Here is a 20,281-nt window from a genome sequence, read left to right as displayed (position 1 = left end):
CTGAAGCTAAATTATTTTTCAATTTAAAAGAAACTCGTGCGTGAATTTTGTGCTCTGCTTCAGCTTGATTTTTTTTCGCTTTCGTGGCAGAAAGTGGTTTTCCTGGGAGAATTGCGATTTTTTTAATTCGAGTTGTGACCACAACGATGATCGCAAATTATGTTCGGCGGTTATTATTTCTCGTTCTCACTTTGTATACAGCTCAAAATCGTGCCAGTAAAGTCTCGCCAGAAATTAGAGGACGTTCATAAAAAAAACATATATTATGGTTGTAATTAATATTTTCGATGCGATTACAGATGATTCGTGAGATTTTGTTTTGCTGGACTAATGATATCAAGTGTTACGCTGAAGAATTAAACAGGTAACCTACTATCTTTCCAATCTGAGCATTAAACTTCTTTGAGGGAAAGTATTATAAAGCGCCCCAGTCCTTCTTTAAGTATTCAAGAATTTTCTAAACAAAAGTTTTATCGCTAACGCTATCTTTTCGAAGGATCTTTCTGCTATGCAAGTCTGGCAGCTTTCTGAAAAACTGAAAATATAATTGAGCAGTTTTTCGATGAAAGGTTTTACTTCGACTAAATATGCATTTATCCGTAAACGTAAAAACGTCTAAATGTGGGTAGCTACTTAGTAACTTTAGCAGTGCTAATGTCTATTTTTACGGTATAAACATGCAGATAAACAAAGCAATTTCTTTGATATACTATTTTTTCGAAACAGTCACTTTACGGACATTATGCACCACACTCGATTCAACAGTATTTTTCGATTTAAAATATTGTTTTATTGTTTTACAAAATATTTCCCTAGATGATCAATATACTTTTGCATACGCTTGAACCTATTTTTATAACAGAAAACTTCAATTTTAAGTCCTCCTGAAAATTGTATCATAAATTACTGAACATATTTCCGATGGTATGAAGAGAAAATGTTACTGAGTTAAATACAACAAGAGATAGTTTGTTAATTGATAGAGTTAATTTTGATATGGCGCTGCATAGTATAGTAAGACGTATTCTCGTCAAATAGTCAAATACGGTTGATGTTGACTTCAAACGGACTTTATCCATTTCTATTATATGAAAAATGTGAATATAATCAGACCCTGTCAGCTTGGAGCGAAATCAATCTTCAGTTCAGCAACGCCATCGCACGGTGTCACATTCAACTTATCATGTCAATTGTATGGGTGCGCAGTGCTGCTATTTTGGTGCGCACGAATTTGACATTTCTCTCCCCTACTTCTATGTACGAGATTCGATGCGGACTCGCTTGAGGGCACCATGCTCGCAAAAAATGTTGTTGCCAATAATTTGTTCGGGAAATATGAGAGCTGGATATCTTGTTAATATGATGTCTTTGATATAATGTAGCTCGCTTTTCTCAGAGATGGCTAAACGGATTTTCATAAACTTAGATTCAAATGAAAGGTTTCATAGTGCCATACAAAGCTCCTGAATTTCAATTGGATCCGACTTCTGGTTTCGGAATTATAGGGTGATATGGAAAAAAATGTGAAAATTATGTCATACACTTTTCTCGAAGATGACGGAACCGATTTTCAAAAACTTAGATTCAAATGAAAGTTCTTATGATCCCATAAAATATCATTTGAATCCGACTTCTAGTTCTGGAATTACATGGTGATATGCACCAAATATGTGAAAATAAGGTCATTCACTTTCCTCAGAGATGGCCAAACCGATTTTCGCAAAATTAGATTCAAATGAAAGCTTCTATAGTCCCATGGAAAGTTCCTAAATTTTATTTGGATCCAATTTTCGGTTCAGGAATTACAGCGACACAAATGTGAAAATAACACCAATAAACCGATTTTCACAAACTTAGATTCAAATGAAAGTTCGTATGATACCTTACTAAGTTCCTGAATCACATTTGAAAATGACTTCCCAATCTGAAATTACAAGGTGATATGCGCCAAAAATGTGAAAATAATGTCACTCAAATTTTCTCGGAAATGGTTGCACCGATTTTCACAATCTTAGATACAACTGAGAGGTCTTAAGATACCATAAGAATATACCAATTTTCATTCGGATCAAACTCCTGGTTCCGGAGCTATGGTGCTTAGTGTGAAAATGTCAATTTCATTATTTTTTTATGCTTGGTTAGTGATTATATGTTTTTTAAATTTAAATGACTTTTTCATTTCGTTGCGCTTTAATTTCTTATCATTTTCATATACATATTTTCAACACAAAATTTTGATCTGATTTGAATCATGAATTGTGGAAAACGGTTTAACCGTTGCTGATAAAGCAAAGTGAGTTCCATTTTTTGAGCTTTTCGTAACAGTCATCGGTGCTTTCGGAAAAAAACCGGGAACTGGTAGTCACAAAGACTTTTCAAAGAATTTCAAAACCTCTTATTTGGATCTTAGTTTGTGAAAATCGGTTAAGAAATTTCCGAGAAAATTGAGTGCGCATTTTCTGATAGATTTTCACATATTACCCGAACCGGAAATTGGATAAAGATGAAATTCAATAGCAAACTATTAGGCCTTTCGTTTGAATCTAAGTTAGTGAAAATAGTTTTAGTCATCTCTAAAAAAGTGAGTAGCAATTTTTTCCATTTTTGTGGTGCATATCACCCTGTAACATATGAACATATGACTGATTGAAGAAATTTTATATATTGAGGCCAACTATGTCCTATATAGCAGTTATAGCGATTAAATGATTACTATTTGAATAAACAAGTGATGCGTAAATGATTTAAACTAAAAATAATAGGATTATGTTTAGGGGCTGTCCATAAAAGACGTCACGCCGCAAGGGGGAGGGGGAGGTTTTTGGAATGTGACGTCCAATATTTTCAATGAGCGCATTTTTGAAATACCTAATTATATTACTGCTTTGCCCTATTTCCTGAAAAAATCTCCACAATAAACGTTTACATTCTATAGGAAAACGTGTATTTGTTGATGTAAAAGCTTCTTCTTGTAAATTCGGAAATGAGTGATGCAGGAAATCATTTCTGTTGTGATTAGCAAAAGTGCACGGAGGAGCGAGTAAATTAGCGAAATTAACAAATTTTGCCTAATATGAGTAAAAAAGAAAAAGATGCCTTCAAACGGTTTAACCGACGACACGACCAGACACTCCGAAGAAAAATCGGAATAAAAAGTGTTCGTGAGCGATTTACCACCAGTTACCATAAATGTAGCGACCCCTTGAAAATGACAAAAACTAACTATTCGAGCAACACTGTTTAAGTTGCTATGAACTAGTTACCAAGGAGCACCAGAATAAATAAACAGTTTGAAACAGTTGTGTAATAATTCCACATCTCATGGTTATTAAAAATCTTTTACAAAAAACTGCAAAAAATAACAATAATTCATTCGAGGGCTGAATTGTATATAAAGTTTGTCAAACGCCGATGCTTGGTGAGTGTAAATGATATTCTAATTCGTATAAATGGATTTCTAATCGCTTTGTGTTTTTAGTTCGATCTAGAAAAAAGTTCTCTGTAACCAAATACTTAGGAAGCGAAGCTAAAAACTTTAAATGAGTTGATTGAAAAGTCCCGATTGAGTACGCAAATGCAGGAAAGTCTTGGTACATATTTACTTTTAGAGCGTTATTTCATGGAAGAAAGCGTCCTGAAAGCGATAATTTTGTACAGCATTGAAACGGGGCAGCAATGCTCCAGCATGTTGGACGATGTATTTTTCATTATTCGGAAGTGCATTCGACGTTCAAATGGAACGCAATCGCTAGACGGAGTGTGTGCTGTTGTTAATAACGCTGCTAGTTGCTTGGAACCAGACTTCATAAATGCTTTGAAATCACCTCTGAAATCTGGTTACCCTACCGGTTACATAGGTTACAATCGGCACTTCAAAGTTCAATCCAGCAAGGGCGATTACAAACTAGTGACGTTGAACAGGCACGTGCAAAATTTTTTTAAACCTCGTTTGCATCCGTGGGTTGACCAATTTATCAATCACAATCACAACCTCGCTGAGGAAGAGTTGGCATCGTATGAAGCTAGGGAAACATTTATACAATTACTGATAGTGCAAGTCGACGCCTTATTAACGGCGTTCAAAACTGCCCTCACACCAAGAAATTATGATGGATTATGATTATTCGGTTAGTATCATTACTAGTGAAGTAACAAGTCGCCTGGAGCGAGTTATCAAAAAATCAACATTCAATCGGCTTGGTGGACTAGTTTTAGTTTTTTTGCTTAGTTAGATGAATATATTCCCCCTGAAAATAGCTCAAGAGAAGTTTTTTATTGCCTTAAACAACCGAAATCAAATTTTTGGTAGTGAATAATTTGCGGTACGCCACTACGAATTACATATTCGTTATGAGACAAGTACTCCAAAAGTGTCGAGAATACAATGCGCCATTGACTTCAAAGCGGCATACGACACAATCGCTATGGCAGATTATGCAGCTATGGCAAATCTCTGAAAGAATAAATTTAATACCTGCCAGCGGGCCAACTACACTCAGTGGTTTCGTTTTAAGTGAGAATCTCTTGTTTTTGTTTACATTCCTTTTGTGGTTACCAAGGCTACTGGTAACTGTTTTTCAAAATCAATAATTTACCAACTTGTGTTGCCTGTTCCAACATTTTTTCAAGCGATTCCATTTTGACATTACCAGTTACTGAGGGGTAGTTAAATTTGCGATACAGTTTTGATAGTTGAGTGGCAGGTCGTGTCGTCGGTTTAACTTAAGTTATACACTGACAATTTTCTCAGTAATTTGATTTTCTAGCATTGATAATAGTATATCATAAGAATTTCTCTTATCTGATTCTGATGCAGTTTATTCAATTGTACTCCATTTGAAAAAGGGCAGGAGATCAACGATTTTAGACGTAGATCATGTCATGTAGAGTTGATCATATGTGATTTTCCTCCACCAACATCAAAGCTTATCGAATCATCCAATGATTGAACTTACATAAATCAAGAATTAATTTAGCTCAAAATCACTACCCATTGTGTGACGGAATATCAGTACCGATATTGATCGATGTGATTTAAATTTCGCTGATCAACTGATAATGAAGAGATTCTCCGGCAGTGATCTCGTTTTGATGAGGTTTTGGTCATTATTTTCTTAGCCCTGTATGCTACACTAAGGAAATATTATTCTTTATCTAAAACAATAATATATCTGTGTACCCCTAGGAGGAATAAAACAGATGATTTAAATGTTTCATCAATTCCAACCAAATACTTTTGTTAATTTATATAATTGATATTAATAAAATAATTCCGATGATTTTGTAGTTTTAGGGATATTTTTCAATCTAATGACAGCATGTAATAAATCGATTTTTCCCTCATATTTGTATGGTTTGTCATACATATTGAGAATGTATTGAGATGAATTTTATTTATTTTGAATTCGTGACATGTGACATAGGGGGGGTGGGGGGTCTTTGCTCTGTGACAATTTGTGACAAAGGGGGGATGGGGAGTCAAAAATCGTCAAAAAAAGCGTGACGTCTTTTATGGACAGCCCCTTAAGAGAATCAAAAACTACCAACAAAATTGTTGTCTTATCAATAATTTATTGTTATTATATTTTTCGTATAGAAACAGTTTTATAATAGAAACTTATTTTAAAATCTCAACTACACTTACTAATTTGAGACTGGCTGATTTTATCGGATATTTATTGTTGTCAGACGAATCAGGTACAGTACGAATAGCAATTCATCACGAACTACTACTTTTCTTTCATGATCTAAGCTATACTAGTGGTGAATTCCGTAAGGGAGGCCCTGCCCCCTCCCGAAATCAAAAACAAATATATAATTACTTAGAAGATCTCAGACATGTGTTACAGAAATAACAAGACAGTCAACGTAAAGAAATGTAATACAATAACAGTTCCAGTGGAAAAGTTTAAAGTGTCTGTTAAAAACACCCGTAAAAAAACACACAGAAAATTAGGTACATAAGCAATCTTCAGTAACATTTTTGCTTTCTCACATAGAAAGGTTATGCAATCACTGTGACTTTTGAACCGAGGCCCGGAGGACCAAGTGTCATATACCATTCGACTCAGTTCGTCGAGTACGCAAAATGTCTGTGTGTGTGTTTGTGTGTTTTCTGAATATTATTTGGATCCGACTTCCGGTTCGGGAGTTATGGGGTAAAATATGCAAAAAAAATGAAAATATGTGTTCCAACTTTTCTCGTAGATGGTGCTAGCGATTTTCACAAACTAGGGTAAAGTGTGTTAAAAATTGTATACCATCACTGAAAAGGGCGAAAAACCATAAAAAGTTTTCTAAATCGACCACAAAACTTCTCAAATTGATAGTTTTTATCAGTAGACGGTCAAACAAACCGATTTCGGTTATTGTTTAATTAATCGAAGAAAATTATTTTGAAGAATACCACAGTATTATATAGGATAGTATGATTGATATGAGAAAGGCATCATTACACCACTAGGTGGATTATAACAGGTTTTTTTTCTTTGGGCCCCTCCCGAAACGAAATCCTGGGTACGGGCCTGGCCTGAAGCAGTTGATGAATATAGAAGACACACTCCATTTTTCAACCACAAGAAGTAGGGGAGACCAGGATTAGTTGGCCGAGTGCCTTTTATGCACAGGCTATTATGCGCAGTGGCGACATCTAAAGTGATTTTGGTGGGGTATTCGTCAACATAATTTTAGGTTTGTGTTGTCGTTTGGACAGCATGCCCGTCTGTTATTTTTTTGACGCCGGTGGGTAAATTTTTACTTTTGTAATGTAATATGTGTAAGGTAGATATATTTACATCCTATCTCTATAAGCGTGGTACCAGTGTATGTATGAGAAATAAGTAATAAAAATAAATTAAAATGATTAATAAACAGTAATAAAAAATTGGAAGCATTAAAAGCAGAAACATTTTTGATAAAAAAGTTGATTCCAATATTTTTATGTATCAATACCATTAAAACTCTTAGTATTCAAAGTTCCTGATAGGATTTGTCTCAGAATGACCCCGAACAGAACTCGTCCATCAACATAGATTCTGCTGCAGAAGTCGACCTCTCTGGAGATGTCAGACTTCTCCCCAAGGCGAAAGCATGAACTGATTCAAAGAAACGTCAGCGTCGGAAACGCCGATTGAGCCGATTTTTCAATAAAAAGCAGCTTTGGAAGAGGAGAAAAATTAAACCAAACGTAAGCGTGTACGCTGGCAGAGGAAAAGTGAGCCCCGGAGCAGTAAAAAGTTTGCTAATGCTGCCGAAATTAAGCCTAAAATAGTTAAAAAGACTAAAAAGTGAGGGTCGGAGTTTTTCACGTTTCTTCATAATAAAACATGGTACACGCTATTTTTTTTCACTAATAAACATTTTCCATTGATGCATTTGATGTATTTGATATAACTTTTTCTCCGATTTTTCTTTAGTAATGAAAAAATTCACATATATGTTCAAAAGTTGTATCTTTAAGACAGCGCGAACCGTTTATCAAAAAATCTAGTCAGAATGAGTACAGGAATTCCACAAGCAAAACTCGGCTTCCTCTCTCCTACGATTCACTATTATTCTTTGTAAAAACAAACCCCATAAAATGTCTAAGTTAAAATATTGTCTCAATAAAAATAACTAATTTCTTCAGATTAAGAAAACAGTATTTCATTTTATTCTTTGTTGAAGATTTTATGCACGCTTCCAACAAAGGTCATAAGTTTTTATATGACTTTCATTAAATATAATCAGCATGCGATCCATATGACAAATCTGCAAATATTAAAATTATATTGGATTAATTTTTATCGGCATTTTTTAAAGGTTATGAAGATATAAAATTTCATAGATTTTATACCTATAGTTCATAAGTCATAAGTTGTCATATGTCTTTTATGAAAAATCATCTGCATGCAACTAATATGGTACATCCAGTGAATATAAAATGTGTAACAAGTTAGGTTCCATCGGGTTAAAGATGGTGAGTTTCCATATAACTTCTTTGAATTAGAAATCAAATGAGTATAAATAAGATTTTTATTTCAGTGTTGGCAAATCAATTCTTGATATCTTTTTTTTCCTTACCAAACTATTATTTTTTTGCTCACTAAACCAGGAAAGCAAATCAATTATTGAATTATTTTGAAAACATTTGTTATGGGTATGTAAGGGGAGGAAGCATCAGGGCATCAGACGAATTGATGACTGGATGAAGGAATTGCTATACTTTTTTGTTCATCCTGAGCTCTGTTCGATGCTTTTAGGTTGATGGCAGCATGAGATGGTGCGAAATGGCTTATAAACTCAAGCACATAATACATAGTAATATATATCATAGCATATCGCAACATGTGTTTTTTTTTCATTATATCATATATTATTATTCATAACATTATTGTCACTATTACATTCATTGTTATTACTATAATTTTGTTATCATTAATAATATTATATATCATTTTTATAGATGTGGATTTTTTTATTATTAGAAGAGAAATACTTTACTTCCTGCAGTATTGCGAAAATAGAAGAGGATAACTGACACTCTACATTAACTGTTATATATTATTTTGTATATTGTTTTATAATATATTATATTATATTGTATTGTATTATATTATATTATCTTATATTATATTATATTATATTATATTATATTATATTATATTATATTATATTATATTATATTATATTATATTATATTATATTATATTATATTATATTATATTATATTACACTATGTTTCATTATATTTATCAACATACAACATTTATCACGGGGCGTAAAGGGGAAGGAGCATCAAGGCATCGGACGAATTGATGACTGGATGAGGGATTTTGGATAGCCAGCCCAAGTCACTTGAAGGAAACTTGTTTCCTTCTGAAGGTTTGACATGAGTCTGACGCGCCCTTCTCAAACAAACCATCAGGCGGGTTCAAGCATGTATAGCGATATGATTCATCCATGCACTGGATATTATGGTTGGGAGAGCATCTTTTATTCCCGCGGAATACGAGTAAGTGACTCTACTTAGATATCCGCCCAACCACTTTTGTTCGCTTTTCGGTAACAGCTATAGTAAGAAGGTGAATGGATGAGTCATATCGGTGCTACTGTAAGTCTACCCGCATCCACTGGCAAGTCCTTGAACTGATGGTGGCTTCACTTCACATCACATCACATCACTAAACCAGGGCGTCAAATCAAGTTTTGGCCCTGGTACAAATTTTCCTAGACGCGTCATTGTGGGTACTACTGGGGAATTTGGACTTCATTTTAGTAGAGGATTTTGATGTTAATAATTATATCATTATATAGCACAGAACTACCAACGAGGCTTCGGACGCATTTCCATTTCTTAATGGATTACATAGAACAGTTTAAAAACATAATAGTCTGCCACTACAGCAAGCGATTGAATATAATGAAATAATTATCCCGAGTATAAACGTACATGATTTTTCAGTTGGGTTTCTGTATTATGCACGATGCACTTGGATGCTACGAGCTCGAAGTTCCTACATATGTGCAGCAAAATTCCTGATTGTGTCATTATTTGCCGCTTATGGCATTTTTGAAATTCAGAACCAATTTGAACAACTGCCTCAGCTACTGTCAATCAACATTGTCTCGACGAACAACAGTTCGAAACCGTTGCCACTATCACTGCAATACAGTAATTGCAGCAGCATCACTTCGCTACATGTGAACATTGTCTTCGCGAGTGCTTCGAAATACCACAAGAAACTCAACCATCAGCAAAAAGGAGTTAATCCTTTAATTTTGCATTAATCTCATACCTCAATACCTCCTTCTTCGCTAAAAAAGTTTCTGCATGCTCCAAACCGGCAGAGAAATAAATTATTCCAAAACCATAAACGTATTCGGGGCACTGCCATGAGAAACCTTTATTATCGACTATTTCCTTATTTTGCCGTGTCGGATAAATCAGGTTTTACGTTATGTGCAGTCAGTATGTATGGTAGAATCCATCAACTTCTTACTTACTTCAAAATTATTGTAAACCACTGCCACTCATCGATTGTGTTGCGCCCACACTGGTATCTTCCACCCAACCCGCCGATTCTTACTTCATTGGGATAGTGAAGGAAGTTCTTTGGACAATGGGACTGGTCAAGAAAAACAATGTGTAAAAAAAAAGAGTTACTGTACAATAAGAAGCCACCTCCATCTCTTTCACAAATCGGAGGGATGAGGCGTTTCTGGGACCGGACTTGATGAGATGAGACTTGAGCTCTGATTGAATAATTTTAAATAATCGAATTATTTTATACTGTGGTTTCTCTCTTTCTCACTTATTGGTTTACCTCTCACTCAAAGAAGTCGCATTGGTTATATTAAAAATTTAATTTCATTTCTTCTAATTCTTTGTTTCTCGGTTTGCATCAGCGTAACGTCCTTTTATTACTGTTCATCGTTCTTCGGTCGTCGTTGTTTAAGACCATTCTTCCTTTTGCGTATTACTATATAGAGTTCTCTTTTTTCGTAGGCTTTCGTTTCCTTTGATTCTGCCGTCCGAGACGAAGATTCACAAAAGAAGGAAAAATTCTGAGTAAGCTGCTCGTTTGAAGATCCGTTTATATTTTTTTTTTCTTGTATACACATTTCATTCAGCATTTTGAATGCTGAATGGGAGGTGTTTTATGGGAGGTAACCAAATGTGCTAATGGGGTGCTACTTAATAAAACTGATATGTTGGTTGAGGCTGCACCTGCTTGCTTCTTAATGATGTAATATGAAAACTGATATCGATTTTACGATAATGATTAATATTTATCAATCTAATTGTTTTGAAAAAGCACTACAATACTCGTACCGCATGATGGTTAGGCTCTAATACGTAGCGCATAATTATTAATCATAATTGTTTGTAGATTTTGCGTGTTTACCTAACTGTTCTGATAACGTGGTAATGAGTACTAAATTGATTTATCTGTCAAACGCAGTGAAAAATGCAACACATTTGTTAATAACGGCTACGATATTTATTAAAAGTTTACCGCATCTTTGGTTCTAATACAACAAAATATGGACTATATACACAACATTAGAATGTAGGTATGAACGTACTTACTGTTCATTTTTCAATATGCATACACACTTCACTTTTTGTGCTTTAGAATTCATAAATAGTTTAACGAACTTCCAATCAACGACTTTTGATAAAATCTGATACAATAGTTTCGCTTTGGCTCTAAAACCGATATCACAGAAAAATTAGTTCAGAAAATGTGCAATACTCAGGATTTGAAGAAAAAAGATCGTGCAATTGGAGAGAGTTGCTTTTTTCAATTTTCCTTGATATACCAGAAATATCATAAAATCATTGTGATGTAGTACCTGATACTGGAGACGTACTCGAGTTTTGATTATACTATATTATTCGCAATATGTTAGTAATGCATGTATCTAACTAGGAATCTAATCATTGGTTTCCTCCAAGTGCGCTGTTTCTGCTCTCAGCAACAATTTTTCATCCGATGGGTTATCTACCGATTAGTAAAGCCTTTTAGTTCTTGAATTGTGGGATCTTATCTATCATTGGATCGGAAGCTTTTCAAAATTTGCTACTTAATAAAATATTGACCTAAATAATTATAAGAATTTATGATTCGATAATAAATTAATTCAAATATATATTGATATATTGATCAAAAAATATATTCAAACCACACGGCAAACCAATATTTTAAAATATATAAATGCTTAAACAAGTTTGTGAATGCAGGGTCGCTAAACATGAGAATTGAAAAACATTTTGAGTATCAAGAGATTTTTAATTACATTATTTTAACAAAATAATTTGCAAGCCATTTACTTGTTTCGATTTTTGATATTTTGGTTCGTTATGAAGAATGCAAAAAACAATTTTGAAACTTTGAATTTCCGGCCCCTCTGAGAAAGTCTGGACCCTGGGGATTCGTCCCTTTCCAAATCCTTTCTCGGTGGTCCTGAGTAAATGCTCTATAAATCATCGTCTCTTTTTTAGTCATCTGTAGCAAACTGTAAATTTGGTTTTTTATTAGATCCCGCACAGAATATAGTCTCTATTAAATCCCTTTTTATTACAGATAAAATTCAATGTTAGAAATTTCACTGTGGTTGTTATGTTTATTTCTTGAAACTTAAACACAGTAGCAATTACAAATGAAGTCGGTTTTATGCTGTGCGGTTCGATGTTCAAAAACTAGCCAGGAAAGTTTTACGATATATAATTGCAACAGCTGTTAGAATGATCGGTAAAAGAAACCATCCGCAACAACCTTAATTGTGAGCATAATTTATTACCTATTTAAAATAACAGAAGAGCTTCGGTGTAACAACATACAACATAAGACCATTGGGCAGTTCGCTTTCACATCTCATTCAAGTCAGTCGATAAAACAAAACCGCTTACGTTCGGGACGGAAGAAACCAAGTACAGTATTGTGTAGTGAACAATAGAACGAGTTCGGAATGAGTGAACTGAACGAACAAAAGCTACCGCCGATACGAAAGAATACAATTATAGTTGACTTTCGATACGAGAATTTGAAGGTTTGCTTAAGGAGTTTGCTGTCATTAAACGTGTGCATTTACTTCAATGCAGTAAGACAAATAATGTTGTTTACATCCAGTTTTATAAAGAGTTGGATGCAATTCAATTCGCAAAAGACAATAACAATGTGCACTATGTGGAGCACGAAAACATTAAGTACAACATTCCAGATAGTGGAAGTGTGCTATAGAAGTGCGTGTGCATGATCTTCCCTCAAGCGTCATTGATCCTTATACTCGCAAAACTATGTCCCAATACGGAGTGATTCTCTCTATCGAAAAAGCAAAGTGAAAGAACGTTTTCTCCGGTATTCTAAATGGCGTACGTTACGCATGCGCTTGAAGAAACTTTCTTATGTAACTTTCGGTCAGGATACTAGAATCCCGTGCAAATCACTTGTTACGTGATATTACAGTGCTTCTAGTTACGATGATATTACAGTGCTTCTAGTTTCGTGGCCGAAAGATAGACGAAATAACCATACGCATCTAAACAAAATATTTTTTAAGTAAGTTAAACGGGATGCAAGACATATGTGCATAAGTTTTGTTCATTTATTGAATATAGGAGACGGCGAATGCATCCAAACGAATTCGTGGTTGTAATTCTTTTGAATGTTTCAAGAAACTTCAGTTTTCTTGTTTTAATTTTGATCCGTGCAGAAATTCTTATAGTAGTTAGTTGTGTAATAGCGAAGGAACTTGTAGAACAGTTCTAGGCGAAGTTAAGAGGCACTCGGTTCATAATAAATAAAATCCTGTTGAATTCATCCTAGTTTGTCCTTGCGACTTGTATGATTAAATATAAAAAACGAACTGAAAATGTCATAGTAGGAAACACAGATTTTATGATATCTTTATCATGTGAATGATAGAAACAAAAATATATCAATTATTAGATATAGCATGTGAATGTTTGCATGCGATATAAGTAAGCTTGCCATCTGAGATGTATTTGATTATCATTATTTTAAAATCCATTTCTCGTAATTTCATCTTATCATCTTGCGATTCCCAATCTGTCTTCCATTGGCTATTGATTCAAAGTTAAACTATGTTAATGATTACTTAATGTCATAAACCAGATTCATCAGTCGTACTGTAGCTGGACAGAGTTTTTGTATGACTGGGAGCTTCTCCTAGGCCCAACACTGCTTTCCAGAAACAGATTGAAAAATGACCGATGATGACGAACGAAATAGAAATGAAAACTTGCAAAAAGTTTGAGTTCGTCTCTTGGGTTTTTTCCGAAAGTTTTTGTTTTTCTGTTATTAATTTTATCCATGAGGTTAAACTATGTTACTCATCTCATCTTCCTGTTCCACTTAATATATAATATTTACGACAATTTTTGCATGACGGTACTAAATATGGGTAGCATGACACAGATCCCAAGACCTCCTGCACGTCCAAGTGCGTTAAATTTATCTCTTTGCTCAATTTCAATTCGACTAGATTGCACCTGGAAAGTATTTCCTGATTTACACGGTAGCGATCATTTACCAATCATCATCACAATTAGCAGTAACAAAGGCATTGCTAATTCAGTTAATATTCCATATGATTTGACAAAAAATGTTGACTGGATTAAATACCAAAGTAGTATCTCAAGTGCTTTGAACTCAATGGAAGAGCTTCCCACACTTGAAGAATATGACTTCCTCGTTTGTTCGATTCTGGAGGCCAAACCAAACGTTTTCTTGGTCCATCGTCTGACAGAAGCCCTTCAAACCCTTGGTGGGACAAAGAGTGATCAGATGCTAAACACGCGAAACAAAATGCTTTCAAAACGTTTTAAAAAGGAGGAGGAGGAACTCCTCAGAATTTTGAAATATTCTTGACTTTAGAAACTTTAGAGCATACTTCGGGTCAAGAAATGTAGCTATTGAAGACATTTTGTCAAAGGTTTGTCAAGAGAAACCTCAATGAGAACTCTTTGGAATACGGCCAAACGAATGAGGAATCGTAACGTAGGAAATGAGAGTGAAGAATACTCGAACCGATGGATATTTGATTTTGCGAGGAAAGTTTGTCCAGATTATGTTCCTACGCATGGGAGTCTTCTCCAAATAATGGTACCATTGATAACCCCATTTCAATGATGGAATTTTCCATAGCACTCATGTCTTATAACAATAACGCTCATGGGTTGGACAGAATAAAAATCAACTTGGTGAAGAATCTGCCCGACCTTGCAAAAAGACGTTTGTTGGAAATATTGTTCCACCTGACTGGGGGCAACTGAAAGTTATCGCCATTCAAAAGCCGGGGAAACCAGCTTCCAATCACAACTCATATAGACCCATTGCAATGTTGTCCTGCATCAGAAAAAATTATTCTTCGACGTCTCAGTTTGGCTTCCGTAGAAATAAAGGTACGAATGATTGCATTACTTTCGTCTGACATCCAAATTGCCTTCGCTTAAAAACAACAAATGGCATCTGTATTTTTAAACATTAAAGGAACATTTGATTCAGTTTCCATTGATGTTCTTTCAGACAAGCTCCATCAACATGGACTTACAGCGATTATAAAAAATTTTTTGCACAACCTTTTGTCAGAGAAATGCATGTATTTTTCACATGGCGGTTTGGCAACATTCAGAATTAGCTACATGAGTCTCCCGCAAGGCTCATGCCTCAGTCCGCTCCTCTATAATTTTTACGTGAATGACATTGACAGCTGTCTAGTAACCCCATGAATACTAAGACAATTGGTAGATGATGGCGTGGTTTCTGTTACTGGACCCAACGCTATTGATCTGCAAAAACCATTGCAAGATACCTTAGATAACTGTCTGTTTGGGTTGTTCATCTGGGTATCGAATTCTCTGCGGAGAAAACAGAGCTGGTCGTCTTTTCAAGAAAGCATGAACCCGCGCAACTTCAGCTTCATATGATGGAAAGAATGATCCAACAGGTTTTGACTTTTAAATACCTCGGGTTGTGGTTTGATTCCAAATGCACGTGGGGAGGACGGACACATTAGGTATCTGATAACAAAATGCCAACAAAGAGTAAATTTTCTCCAAACAATAACAGGATCTTGGTGGGGTGCTCATCCGGAAGATCTAATAAAATTGTATCAGACAACGATACTTTCAGTGATGGAATATGGATGCGTTTGTTTTCGTTCCGCTGCAAACTCTCATATTATCAAACTGGAGCGAATTCAGTATCGTTGTTTGCGAATTGCTTTAGGCTGCATGGATTCAACACATACAATGAGTCTTGAAGTTCTGGCTGGAGTTCTTCCATTGAAAGGTCGTTTTTGGGAGCTTTCATCACGACTGCTAATGAGATGTGAAGTAGTGAATCCCCTGATTATTAATAACTTCTAGTTGGCTAGTTGAGCTTCAATCTCAAACAAGATTCATGACAGTATATTTTAACCATATGTCACAGGAAATCGACTCTGCAAGATGTATTCCTATCCGTGACAGCCTCCTAAATGTTCCTGACTCAATTCTATTTTTCGACACATCCATGCAGCGCGAAGTGTGTGGAATCCCGGAACACCTACGCTCGATTGAAAATCCCAAAAATATTTACAAGTAAGTTCAGGTATATTGACTCTGAGAAAATATTTTACACGGATGGATCACGAATTGAAAAGGCTACGGTTCAACAATAATGTTTCGGCTTCATTTAGGCTTCAAGAACCTGCATCTGTTTATATAGCAGAGTTAGCAGCAGTTCATTATAGTTTGAGTGTAATCGTCACATTATCTCCAAACCATTATTTTCTCTTCACAGATAGTCTGAGTGTAATGAGTGTGTGAGCAATTCGCTCAAACGCTGCTTGCAAAAATGAACCGTTTTTCTTGGGCAAATCAAACAGTGCCTGAACGTCATATTGAATAATAATTATCAAATCACAAAAGTATAATATATATATATATATATATATATATATATATATATATATATATATATATATATATATATATATATATATATATATATATATATATATATATATATATATATATATATATATATATATATATATATATATATATATATATATATATATATATATATATATATATATATATATATATATATATATATATATATATCATTTCACACCGATAGATCATGCTAGAATACCGGTTTAGGACTCACTCATTTTATCAAACTATAGAGCTAAATTCCCTTAAGGGTTCGTTGCAAAAACTGCATACTTAAATTTTTCTTATTTTTTTCATTCTTCTAGATTGCCCCCACATCATGGAAGTCAGTTTCTCGATCTTGAAAGTGATATGCAAACTAAGTGAGCCTGCCTGAACGGTTTCAACCAAACCGTAGCGTCCCGTTGCTTGAGGAAGGGCTAGTTGCTGAGGTTGAGGCTGATGAATCGATCAAAAGGGAATATGAAATATTCTGAACGCATTCATGTTCTTCGATAAGGGTTACCATGAGGTGGGAAACCGGACGCTTTCCAAGAAGAGAACAAAACGTATAATTCGCTCCCGACATTTTCCAGGTAACCGAGACAAACGGGGAAAGTCCGAAATCTAATGGACCATTCCGTATAGACGGGCATGAAGTATTTTTGAATGAAATAATATTTCAATCTCATCGAATTCTTGTATTCAGTATTGGAATCTTGAATTATTAGCAATAACAGTAACAGCTTTAGCTTTTCGTATCCAAAGAAATGTATTTTCAAATAGCGACACATTATTAAACTTTCGTGCGATGAAATTGTGAAAAGTAAAATTCATTGAAATAGCACAACATTTGCTCCCACCAAGAACAATCTGTTGGTACATCTTTTTTAAGCTCAAGCGAAGCAGATTGTGGTTTAAAATGAAAACTGATACAAACACAAATTGAAAAATCAGATGAATTTTTAACACGACTGTATTACTTTTAGATTTCACTATTTACTAACGTTTTCTTGGGTTTTAATCGGATTATTTGTTCCAAACCAGCATGCTCAATGCCCCAATTGTAACTTTCAAGCGAGCGTAAATATTTCGAAATTGGTGCATCATCTCATCATCTCCGAGTAAATTGAGCGGTAAGAAAAGTATTTTGAAGGTACACACAAGGATGGCTTTTATCGTATCAAAGAATGCTCACTCGCAACTCTTCCACGATTAAATCAGTGCCATCAAAGAGAATCGGAAATCATCACAACAACAAAAAAACCGGCATGGTACATTTAACATAGAATAGACACTAGTGCGAGAGCGAATTTCTCTCGGTGAACCGTCTGAGAATCAACGGCTAGCACGCTGCTGTGGGGATTCTCTCTGAAGCAACAAACGGTCGCTTATTCTCGTTTCGTGATCCGATTCTGTATGGGCAGTGGATAATTGCGATAGAATCATTTTACTATTGCCGCTTATTCTTACTATGTGCTTATAACCTTTGTATAATTTGTGTCTATGAAAATTGTGTGGGTGCAAACGAGTTTATAATAACTAATGTATAGTATGCCATGACAAATTGCGGTAGACATCATTGCACCAGGTCAAGCGAGCTGTAACAGAATTGCTTTGCACATTTCACCACGAACAACCCTACAGGTAAGAAGTGTACCGCTCTGGGTGATTCCGTTTCCGATTAATAGTTATAAAATGCACAATGGCGATCCTGCCAGGAGTTGCAATTCAAATAGCATAGTTATTCAAAACGGAAACGGAATCACTTAAAGCAACAGAAAATTATTCAAATATTTGGCACAAAGATTTTCATTTTCAAATGAAAAAAAAAGAAGCGTCGGTGGAGATTACGTAACGTTGAAAATAACTGGAACAAGCGGATCATTATGGTCGCGCATCATAAGCGGACCAAGAAGGTCGCGCATTATAAGCGGACCAGGAAGGTCGCGCATCAAAGCGGACCAGGAAGGTCGCGCATCAAAGCGGACCAAGAAGGTCGCGCATTAAAATACATTAAAAAAAATGTTGACGATTTTTTTTAATTGAAAAAGGCGGATTCATAAAATCGCGCATCACATAGCGGATCTGGAAGGTCGCGCAAATATTTAAATATAAAGAGCGAACCGAAAACGTCGCGCATAAAGGGAGCAGGCAACGTGGCCGTGCAAATGAAAAAAATAAGAAAATTAATGAGCGGATTTTCAATAATCGCGCATCGTAAAGCGGATCGTTAGATCGCGTACATTTCAGTTATAAGTTATCTCACGCATATATTTTTGTGTATAATTCCAGACCACAAAAAGGCGTTAAACTAAAGTAATATGGCAAACGACGGAAAATATGTCCGATTGGGCAACTCAAAATATATACCAATATTCGGCTACAATCGTACTATCTGGTACGCAGATTTTCTCGTTCAATTGTGAAACGAAAATGGCCGAAGAGAAAATGAAATGAATGAAAAAGCGGATCACTATGGTCGCGCATTATAAGCGGACCAGGAAGGTCGCGCAATTTTAATAAAAATGGCGGATTCTCGAAATCGCGCATCACAGAGCGGACCAGGAAGGTCGCGCAAATATTTAAATTTAAATAAGCGGACCGGAAACGTCGCGCACAAAAGGAAGCAGGCAACGTGGCCGTGCAAATAAAAAAAAAGCGGATTTGAATAATCGTGCATTGCAAAGCGGATTTTGAGATCGCGCACATTTGCTTCGTAAGTAATCTTACGCGCATATTTTTGCGTGCAATTCCAGACCACAAAAAAAAGTGTTAAAAGCAAGATATATGGAGAATAACGGAAAATATGTCCGATGGGTCAGCGGTACGAGCAATGCAGAGAATCAGACGACATTTGACGCATCTGTTGATCAGACTGACGAGGAGTCAACGATTTCAGTAACGCCGTGCAATTTGAGCATGTTATGCTTCAGGTAGTGAAATCGAACTCGAAAACATGTTGACAATGATTTAGAAAATGTACAAACAAATAATGTAGGAGTTTCGCTTCGCCATCATGATACACCACACACAAAAAAAAATTGTATTTTACAGGTGTACTCATAAAGACCTGGGAAATTTCATTTGTAATGGCTTAATTTTTTTTCCATAAGTACGTTTATTTAATAGGCAATATGCTTAAGTTTTTCTTCGCCGTGGCATCCACAATACATAGTACTTTAAACGTAATACATTTCGAATATCATATTAGTATGTTTTTATCAAGTGATTTACTATTACTGGGACATTGGATAGTCTACCTTGGGTACGCAAGAAATTTATTAGTTGAGATCTGACATCACGATACTCCACGCACGTCCAAACGACATGATCAATATCGCGATAACCTTCGCCATAAGCACAATGATTAGTCTAGGAAAGTCCAATTCGAAGGAGATGTGTAGTGATTGGACATGAGTCTGGATATCACACGAATGAAGTCCCTACTCACATTCAGTCCCCTGAACCATGTCGATATTTTAGGAATAATTGAGTGCATCCACCGACCCAGATAATCTATATCCCAAGAAGCTTGCTGGCAAGTGTTCTTTGGCGGGACGCGCTATATAATTCGTTGAAAGCAATTGGTCTCTCATGAGTTTCACCCTCAAAAGCACCACGTTTGGACAAACTCTTTCATTGCCTAGAATGGAACAATGAACCGGGAGCCAAAACTAAAGTGATTTGATAATTATTATTCAATATGTCGTTCAGACACTGTTTTATTTTGCCCAAGAAAAATGATTCATTTTTGCCAGCAGCGTTTGAGCGAATGGCTTCAATTGCACTCAGACTATCTGTGAAAAGAAAATAATGGTTTGGAGATAATGTGACGATTACACTCAAACTATA

The 20,281-nt window shown here is 35.4% G+C and overlaps 2 protein-coding genes across 3 annotated transcripts in view; one reads left to right on the top strand and one right to left on the bottom strand.

The window, feature by feature from the left end:
• The window catches only part of LOC131439625 (G2/mitotic-specific cyclin-B), a 78,831-nt gene that overhangs the window by 3,757 nt on the left and 54,793 nt on the right, over window positions 1-20,281 (bottom strand). The window lies entirely within an intron of this gene.
• On the top strand, window positions 3,369-4,366 carry LOC131439626 (conserved oligomeric Golgi complex subunit 4-like). The gene has a single exon (XM_058610875.1). The coding sequence runs from the start codon at window positions 3,575-3,577 to the stop codon at window positions 4,118-4,120; it is 546 nt and encodes a 181-aa protein (XP_058466858.1). The 5' UTR covers window positions 3,369-3,574; the 3' UTR covers window positions 4,121-4,366.

This window comes from Malaya genurostris, chromosome 3, assembly GCF_030247185.1.
Source record: "Malaya genurostris strain Urasoe2022 chromosome 3, Malgen_1.1, whole genome shotgun sequence".
Taxonomy (NCBI): Eukaryota; Metazoa; Arthropoda; class Insecta; order Diptera; family Culicidae; genus Malaya; species Malaya genurostris.
The sequence above is the reverse complement of the archived record's forward strand: the minus strand, read 5'-3'. Positions and strand labels throughout refer to the sequence as shown.

What these genes read in the sequence shown, in the direction of transcription:
- LOC131439626 (XM_058610875.1), top strand. Translation starts at nt 3,575, where the DNA reads ATGCAGGAAAGTCTTGGTACATATTTACTTTTAGAGCGTTATTTCATG.